We start from the raw sequence: 9,828 nt of genomic DNA, 5'->3' as shown, positions 1-9,828 counted from the left end.
AAATTACAACACAATTCTAAATAGAGTTATACCCCCATAAACCTACTTACCATAAACCTAGAAGGATGTGATTGTTGTATATTTGTTTTTAAAAATGCAATTAAAATATAATAGCAATGGTGTTCAAAAACACTTAATTGGCATTCAATTATCTACTGCCAGTAAGACTGTCAGTTAAACTTTTCCCGCTTTAGCTAGTCCTTACACTGTCCTTACAAGAAACTTATAAAATAAGGAGATCTTAATGTGATCCAGTGAGTTCCAAGTTCAGCCCTGGCATCAGTTCTCAATTCTGATGTCCATTCCTAGAACATATACATTTGTCATAAAAAAGGGAATGTGAATGTACTTGAGTTAAAAGATGTTTCTGCCCATTTTGTTTCAAAGGAAGGAGTAACCATACCATGCCCACTAAAGTCACTGGGGCTCAATCTGCGCAGCATATTTATAATAAGTTGCAATCATTATAAATGAATTTGTTTTCCATGTATAAAAAAGGGAAACGAGTTCATTTATAGCGATTGCAACATTATATATATATATAAACTATTTCTGTGCCAGGAGATAATTATCCTTCACAATCTGTTTCTGTGCCAGGATGGTGGATGGACAGATGGAAGGAAGGAAGGAAGGAAGGAAGGAAGGAAGGAAGGAAGGAAGGAAGGAAGGAAGGAAGGAAGGAAGGAAGGAAGGAAGGAAGGAAGGAAGGAAGGAGACAAAAGCATCAGGTAAAGCTCGAATTTGTACCCTAAAGTTCAAGTGAACATCTTTAAGGAGAGTATATCTTTCAGATAGGTTTTGATCCAGCCACTTCTTATTTCAAAATGTTACATTTTACAGATAAGGAATTGGGGCTGAACTATTTGGAATTGCCTGAGAAACAGATGGCTGAGGTGACTAAACTGATGCCTGGAGTGACAAGAATGGGGTGGGATGGAATTCAGGATGATTTACAGAGAGGTCAATATGGATTGACTACAGACATTTCAGTGGAAGTGTGACTGCAGCGCAGAGGAGAGTGTGCTGTGCTGCTGTGCCAGGGACCTAAAGCAGATTGCCAGTATTTCTTAGCACCCTTAAGTTTTCTTTTGTAGTGTACTTATAAGAAGACAGCATGTCTCTGTATATATATTAAACATGTTTGAAAGATCACCAGTAATCTGAATGATTTTTCCCCATTTTACCATTGCGTGGGTAATTTGATAAGTGTGTTGCCCCTGCATTGTAGATATTCACATTTTAGAGTTGCAACATTTCTTTCCTTTCCTTGCAAAAGCAGCATTCTGGTGATAATGGGGTGGGGGGCTCCATGGGTTCCTCTATCCTAGTACCAAGTTCTCTGTATCAGATTTGTGTGTCTGTGTGTGTGTCCTGTGCTTTACTGTTTAGAAATAACCCAGGTGTTTGTGATACCAAAAGGAGCAGAACAGGGCTCAGGTGTCTGGATCTTTTGAAACATGGACTTGTAAATGTATGTGGGCTAGGTTTGGAACTACAGTGGGATACAACAGAAACACATATTGTCCAGTAGCTCCCAAAGGAAATTACACTGTTAATGTTAAAGGGTGTACTAAAAGGAATGACAGGATTGCCCATCGGAAACCATGGGGTGGGTTGGAAGGCCCATTTGAAATAACGGGAATCAGGAACGTCAATTGACTTGCATGGGCTCCATTGAAATACATTACAGCACAAAAAAGGGAACAACGAAAATTTGGATTTCAATGAAGGTCCCTGAGTTCACACAAACTACCCTGACACTAAAATGACCGGCCCCACAGTGGAGTGACAGCTCCGGGGAATAGAATCTGTGCTCTGCCACTGCAATGACAGGTACAAAACTAGAATGTCAGCCCCTGGGTATCTGAGCTCTTGGCAAGAATGATAGGTCACACAATGGAATAACAGCTGCTGGTATCAGAATCTGTGCTCTGGAACTGAAATGACAGGTCCCACACTGGACCGACAACCCTGGGGAACAGAATCTATGCTCTTGGACTGGAATGACAGCCCCTGGGAACAGACTCTGAGGGATCTGTAGTTCCAGTGCCAGAGCACAGATTCTGTTCCCAGGTGCTGTCATTCCAGTGTGTGATCTGTCATTCCAGAGCATAGATTCTATTCCCTGATCCTGTCATTCCATTCCAAGAACAGAAATTCTGTTCCCTGGGACTCATTCCAGTGTGGGACCTCAGACCTGTCATTTTAATGCCAGAGCACAGATTCTGTTCCCAGGGTGCTACCTCTCTTTCCAGTTGTGAGGACAGATACTGTTCTCAGGGGCTGTCACTCCACCCTGGAGACTGTATTCCAATGTTATGGTAGTCTATAGGGGCCAGATACCTTAGCTGAAATGCATTGTCTTTACTCCATTTTTTGGTGCTGTAATGTATTTCAATAGAACCCATGGAAGTCAATTGGCATTCCAGGTCCCCATTATTTCAAACAGGCCTTTCAGCCTCTCCGTGGTTTCCACAGGGCAAGCCTGTCATTCCTTTTAGCACATCCCAACGTTAAATCCATGTCGCGCCTCCCCAGACATGCCTTCCTTAATCCCTTTCAAGGCTTATTGTTTATTGTGGCAACCCAGAGTCCCCCCTCTGTAGTTGCGCTCCGCGGCTGCCGAACAGCTTGTGGCAGAAACCCAAGCGAGCAACCTCGCGCTTTGACAGACACGGGGAGGAACCACTGGGATTCTCCATAGGGGAGAGGCGCTTTCTGGGAGGGCAGAGACTGCTTCGCTCCGTCTCAATGAGAAGGCTCGTGGGCGGGGCGGGGGATGACAGGCCAATCGGAGGCGGGGAGGGTGGCGGCGCAAGGCTGGGAGCGGAGCCGCGTCTGGAAGTAAAGAGTGAAGCGCCGAATGGGCAGTCAGCAAAGTTTCTGCCTGGCTCGCTGCTGTGCGGAGAGGTGCGGGCGAGCGCGCGCGCGCCGCTTCTTGCCTGCAGAGTCCCGCAAGCGAAGTTCTCCCTTGCCGAACTGAAGGGCTGCGCCAGCAACTTTCCAAAGTTTTTGGATTACAAAAGTTCCTGCCCCCTTTCGCCTGTCCCTCTTTCGTGCCGGCTGCGGGACTCGCCCACCCGCCACCGCTTTGGGCAACGAGGGATCCCAGAGCCTCGGCCGGCTGTGCCGGATGCTTAGCCGGTGCGCTGAAGGATGCACAAAGACTGGCTGGGCTGACGGGAGAACTTTTCATCATGCCCAGGAGCGCTCGGGGCGGCGCGGCCAATCCCGAGGAGTCCACGAGCAGCAGCAGCAGCTGGAGCGGCGACGAGAAGGGCAAAGAGCGCAAGAACAGCCCGGCCGGAGACGCGGCAAGGACTTTTTCTAGCTTCGAGCCAACTTGCCGCACCGAGTTTTGCTAAAGGGGCTGGCTGGACTTACCTCTGGCGGGCAGTTAGAGCTCGAAGCTGCGGCGGGGTCTCTCCGCGTCTGAGCAAACGCCCTGCTCGCCCGACAGGAGACGAGGCGAGCCCGCGGTTCGGCGGGCTGTGGTGGCGACGGCTCTGGGCTAGGGCGAGAGATGCCCGGCGTGCGTCCTTGTGCAGCGGATGACAGCCGGCGCTCTGCCCCCTGAAGACCGCTGGTGATGCTGATGGGCTCTGCCCAGCTTGCCTTTTTTTGACCCTGCGTGGCCCCGACGGAGAGTCCGCAGCGCCGGAGGTAGGCACCCTTCCCCGCTCCCCCACCCTTGCCTCAGCACCATGGGCCTTCTTTGGACTGGCAGTGCCTCTTCCACTTGGCCTCTCAGTTTTGCCTTGTTTCTGCTGCTCCCGCTTCATGCCTCCACGGAGCCCAGGCAGGTCTTCCAGGTGTTGGAAGAGCAGCCGCTGGGCACTTGGGTGGGGACCATTGCCACCCGGCCGGGCTTCACTTACCGCTTGAGCGAACTCCATGCTCTTTTCTCCATCAACGCCACTTCAGGAGACCTGCACACCCGCGCCACCATTGACCGGGAGAGTTTGCTCAGCGACGTGATGGACCTTGTGGTGCTCTCCAGCCAACCAACTTACCCCAGTGAGGTGCGCATCGTGGTGCTGGACCTGAATGACAATGCTCCTGTCTTCCCAGACCCCTCCATTGTGGTGACTTTCAAGGAGGACACAGGGAGCGGCCGACAGCTGATCCTGGACACAGCTACAGATGCGGACAGCGGGACCAATGGTGTGGACCACAGCTCCTATCGCATTGTGGGTGGCAATGAAGAAGGCCGATTCCGACTCAACATCACTCTCAACCCTAGTGGGGAAGGTGCTTTCCTGCACTTGGTCTCCCGTGGTGGCCTGGACAGAGAGGGCGCCCCTACCTACCAGCTGCTGGTGCAGGTGCAAGATAAAGGGGAACCACGGCGGCATGGATACTTACAAGTCAATGTTACTGTGCAGGATATCAATGACAACCCCCCTGTCTTTAGCCAAACCCTCTACCAAGCTCGTGTACCTGAAGATGCACCTGTTGGAGCCAGTGTCCTACAGGTGACAGCAGCAGATGCAGATGAAGGCACCAACGCTGACATCCGCTATCGCCTGGAAGGGGCAGAAGGTGCTAGCGGAGATGCAGCAGGGGTGGTTCCCTTTGAGGTGGACCCAGAGAGTGGGGTCATCCGTATCCGGGAAGGACTGGACTATGAGTCACGCCGGCAGTACTCCCTGACGGTTCAGGCTACGGACCGTGGAGTGCCAGCTTTAAGTGGTCGTGCCGAGGCTCTGATCCGCCTGCTTGATGTGAATGATAATGAACCACGGGTGAAGTTCCGCTATTTCCCAGCCACCTCCCGCTTTGCCTCAGTGGATGAGAATGCAGCTCCTGGCACGGTTGTGGCACTGTTGACTGTGAGTGATGCTGACTCACCAGCTGCCAATGGGAATATCTCAGTGTCCATCTTGGGTGGAAATGAGCAGCGTCACTTTGAGGTTCAGAGCAGCAAAGTTCCCAATCTTAGCCTTATAAAAGTGGCTGCTGCTCTTGACCGGGAACGCATACCCACCTACAACCTCACTGTGGCTGTGACTGACAACTCTGGGGCCCCTCCACCATCACCCCCTTCTTCCCTGAGCCCTGAAGGAGCCTCTGCTGCCCCAGTGAGCCGCTCCTCTGTGGCTAGTCTGGTGATCTTTGTGAATGACATCAATGACCACCCCCCTGTCTTTGGACAGCCAGTGTACCAAGTGAATATCAGTGAAGAGGTGCCACCTGGCAGCTATGTAGAAAGCCTTAGTGCTACTGACCGGGACTCTGGTCTCAATGCCAACCTCAAGTACAACATAGTTTCTGGCAATGAGCTTGGCTGGTTCTGTATTAGTGAGCACAGTGGCCTGGTCACCACCCACAGCCCTAATACTATCATGGCTCGACCTCCCCTGGGTGTTTCTAGCACGAGCATGGCAGTATCTGGAGGGCTGGACCGGGAACTAGCTTCACAGGTGGTACTGAACATCAGTGCCCGTGACCAAGGTGTGCAACCCAAGGTTTCCTATGCCCAGCTAGTAGTGAATATCTTGGATGTAAATGATGAGAGGCCCAAGTTTAGCCAGCCAGATTGTTATCATGTGTCTGTGTCAGAGAATTCCCCTTCAGGAACTGAGTTGTTAGTTCTCACAGCTGATGATGGAGATTTAGGGGACAATGGGACTGTGCGCTTCTCCTTACAAGAAACAGAGCCGGGGATGTTGGCAGTTGGTCCTTTGGTAGCCCCATGGAAAGTGTTTCGCTTGGACCCTATATCAGGCCAACTTAGTACAGCCTCACAGTTAGACAGGGAGGAACAGGGTCACTACTTGTTGCATGTCCTGGCCACTGATCTGGGCTCTCCTCCCCTTTCCTCAGTGGCTCAGATCAATGTGAGCCTACTGGATGTGAATGATAATAGCCCCATATTCTATCCAGTTCAATACTTTGCCCATATCCAGGAAAATGAACCTGCAGGGAGTTATGTTGCCACTGTGTCTGCCAGTGACCCAGATCTTGGGGTCAATGGGACAGTTAAATACAGCATCTCAGCAGGAGACACTTCCAGGTTTCAAATCCATAGTCATAAAGGAGTTATCACCACCAAAACAGTCCTTGATAGAGAGGAGAAGACTGCCTACCAACTCCAAGTAGTGGCCAGTGATGGAGGCAACCTTCAGTCCCAAAACCAAGCAATAGTCACTGTCACTGTCTTGGACACTCAGGATAATCCCCCAGTGTTTAGCCAGACTATGTACAGCTTTGTGGTTTTTGAAAATGTTGCCCTGGGTTATCATGTAGGAAGTGTTTCTGCTTCCACTATGGATCTCGATACTGATATCACATACATTATCACAACAGGAGATCAAAGGGGTGTTTTTCAAATTAACAAAATGACTGGTCTGATAACCACTGCTAGTATTATTGATAGGGAAGAGCATGCCTTTTACCAGCTGAAAGTAGTCGCCAGTGCTGGAGCCATAGCTGGGGATACTTTGGTCAACATACATGTCAGAGATTTAAATGATAATTCCCCCCACTTCCTTCATGCAGTAGAAAGTGTAAATGTGGTTGAGAACTGGAGCACTGGGCACACAATATTCCAAGCCAAAGCTGTTGACCCTGATGAAGGGATCAACGGAATGGTCCATTACAGCCTAAAGCACAATCCAAAGGACCTGTTTCAAATAGGTGAGGAAAGCGGTGCAATAAGTTTAACTGGGCCGCTTGATATAAATGCTGGGTCTTATCAAGTGGAGGTTTCGGCCTCTGATTTGGGAGTGCCACAGCGCTCCTCTAGTTTCATTTTAACTGTGGCTGTTCATGATGTAAATGACAACCCACCAGTGTTTGACCAGCTTTCCTATGAAGTTACAATTTCTGAATTGGAACCTGTGAATTCCCGATTTTTTAATGTGTATGCTTCTGACAAAGATTCAGGCACAAATGGAGAAATAGCTTATACCATAATTGAAGGAAATGCCGGGGATGCCTTTGGCATTTTTCCAGATGGTCAGCTGTACATAAAGAGTGAGCTGGATCGTGAACGTCAGGAAAAATACACACTACTAGTTGTGGCTTCTGACAGAGCAGTAGAACCACTCAGTGCCACAGTGAATGTCACTGTAATTCTAGAAGACGTAAATGATAACAGACCATTGTTTAACAGTACCAATTATGTTTTTTATTATGAGGAGGAACAGAGTGGAGGATCATTTGTTGGTAAAATAAATGCTGTTGACAAAGACTCTGGATCTAACGGTGAAGTTAGATACTCATTTGAACACCTGCAGCCTGATTTTGAGTTGGATGCAATAAGTGGAGAAATAAAAAGTACTCATCAGCTGGACAGGGAATCCCTTATGAGGCAAAGGGGAGTGGCCGTGTTTACATTTACAGTTATTGCAATGGACCAGGGCTTGCCAAAGCCTTTAAGGGATCAGGCAACTGTACAAGTTTACTTGAAGGATATAAATGATAATGTGCCAAAGTTTTTAAAAGAACTTTATCAAGCTACTATATCAGAATTGGCTGCAACCTTGACACAGGTTTTAAGAGTTTCTGCCTCGGATATTGATGAAGGAAATAATGGATTGATCCATTATTCTATAATTAAGGGAAATGAAGAAAACCAGTTTACAATAGACAGTGGCACTGGGCAGGTGACTTTAATAGGCAAATTGGACTATGAGGCTACTGCATCCTACTCACTTCTTATCCAAGCAGTAGATTCTGGGACAGTTTCCCTAAGCTCGGTTTGTACTTTGAACATAAATGTATTAGATGAAAATGACAACAGTCCTACCTTCCCTAAATCAACCCTATTTGTTGATGTCTTGGAAAACATGCGAATTGGAGAACTGGTCTCGTCTGTCACTGCCACTGATTCAGATGCAGGTGACAATGCGGATCTTTATTACAGTATTACTGGAACCAATAATCATGGAACATTTAGCATCAGTCCAAATACTGGGAGTATTTTCCTTGCAAAAAAGTTGGATTTTGAAACACAGTCCATATATAAACTAAACATAACAGCAAAAGACAAAGGAAGGCCTCCTCAGTCATCTACTATGTCAATTGTAATATATGTTAGGGATTATAATGACAACCCTCCTACATTTCCACCTGGGGACATTTTTAAATCAATTGTTGAGAACATTCCTGTTGGGAGCTCTGTCATTTCTGTAACTGCTCATGATCCAGATGCGGATATTAATGGCCAGTTAACATACACCATCATTCAGCAGATGCCAAGAGGGAACTATTTCCATATAGATGAAATCAAAGGAACAGTATACACTAATGCTGAAATAGACCGTGAATTTGCTAACCTCTTTGAGTTAACAGTGAAAGCCACTGATCAGGCTGTCCCTGTAGAGTCCAGAAGATTTGCTTTGAAGAACGTGACCATTTTGGTAACTGACCAGAATGACAATGTCCCTACTTTTGTATCACAAAATGCTCTTGCTGCTGACCCCTCTGCAGTGATTGGTACAGTCCTGACTACTATTGTTGCTGCTGATCCTGATGAAGGGGCTAATGGGGAGATTGAATATGAAATAATTAATGGGGACATGGACACCTTTACTGTGGATCGCTACAGTGGAGATCTGAGAGTGACTTCGGCCTTAGTACCTTCACAGCTTATGTACAGCTTTATAGTTGCAGCCACAGATCTTGGCCCTGAAAGAAGAAAATCATCTACCGAAATGACTGTGATTCTCCAGGGTCTTGATGGGCCTATTTTTACTCAGCCAAAATACATTACTATTTTAAAAGAGGGTGAACCTATTGGGACAAATGTGATATCCATAGTGGCAGCTAGTCCTCGGGGGACTGAAGCTCTTGTGGAGTATTTTATTGTCTCAGTGCATTGTGAAGACAAAACGTTTGGTCGACTTTTTACTATTGGGCGTCACACTGGTGTGATCCAGACTGCTGCTATTTTGGACAGGGAGCTAGGAGCCCGTTTGTACCTGGTGGACGTTTATGCCATTGAAAAATCTGCTTCTTTGCCCCGGACCCAGAGAGCTGAGGTATAACCTTTTTACTATTCTTTTTTTCTTGGGGGGGGGGGGGCGTAAAAAGCTTGCAACTTTCCCTCCTCTTAGCTAAATTTTCTTTAATCTGACAGGTGTTATTTTATTGATGCCAAACTGTGTTATATTGTCGTAATGTCTTGTCAACGGCATAAAAGCAACTTTTAAGCCAGCAAGTAAGCAAGTTTGTTCATTAGGAGCATCTGCCAAGGAAATTATATTAGAATGAAACATGGAATTTCCCCTCTGAGATTAATTAACTGATTAGCATGATGCATAACTGATTGGGTTAAGGGGCTCCAGTTGCATAGTCTAGAAGCTGACTTCACCTATTTATGTTGCTTCATACCTGATCTTTTCTCTGTGTAGGAAAAGTACAGTATTTGAAGTTATCTTGTTCTAGGCCTCCTAACTATTTATTGAACAAAAGTAGAATGTTTGGATGACTGTTTTTTTCCAAATGCATCTCATTTAGTTTTTTCTGCCAAATGCATTTTACAGCACCTCTTGGTTTCCCTTGGCATTGGTTTCTTCTATTCAGAACTGAGTTCAATGTTTTGTTGATATCTATAGACTGCTCCTGAATCCAAATCATGAAGGTTAAAATAGCTCTCTTATTAGTTTAACTCACGCTTAAGAATGAGAGGATAATGGTTTCAGATTGATATTCCAAGTTGTTTTACTGAAGGAATTCTGCAGTCAGCATATTTAACTATATTGTCTTTTCTGTGCTGGAAACATACTCTGGCTATTGTCTTTCAGAAAGAAATTTGGAACCTGATTGGTCAGTTGTGATACTGTTCCTTATGATACTGTTCAGGTCCTGATTCTCTTTCTG

General features: G+C 46.9%; 1 protein-coding gene across 2 annotated transcripts in view; it reads left to right on the top strand.

Moving 5' to 3' along the window:
• The first annotated feature begins 2,872 nt into the window (after nucleotides 1-2,872).
• Nucleotides 2,873-9,828, top strand: part of FAT4 (FAT atypical cadherin 4) — a 156,829-nt gene continuing 149,873 nt past the window's right edge. For both annotated transcript variants that reach the window (XM_048508826.1, XM_048508825.1), the window contains exon 1: nucleotides 2,873-8,987. In XM_048508826.1, the coding sequence (XP_048364783.1) occupies nucleotides 3,705-8,987 (5,283 nt within the window). In that variant the 5' untranslated portion in view covers nucleotides 2,873-3,704. The remainder of the gene's footprint in view (nucleotides 8,988-9,828) is intronic.

Source organism: Sphaerodactylus townsendi, linkage group LG10, assembly GCF_021028975.2.
Source record: "Sphaerodactylus townsendi isolate TG3544 linkage group LG10, MPM_Stown_v2.3, whole genome shotgun sequence".
NCBI classification, from domain to species: Eukaryota; Metazoa; Chordata; class Lepidosauria; order Squamata; family Sphaerodactylidae; genus Sphaerodactylus; species Sphaerodactylus townsendi.
Note: the sequence above shows the minus strand (reverse complement) of the source record. Positions and strands in the feature narration are given on the sequence as shown.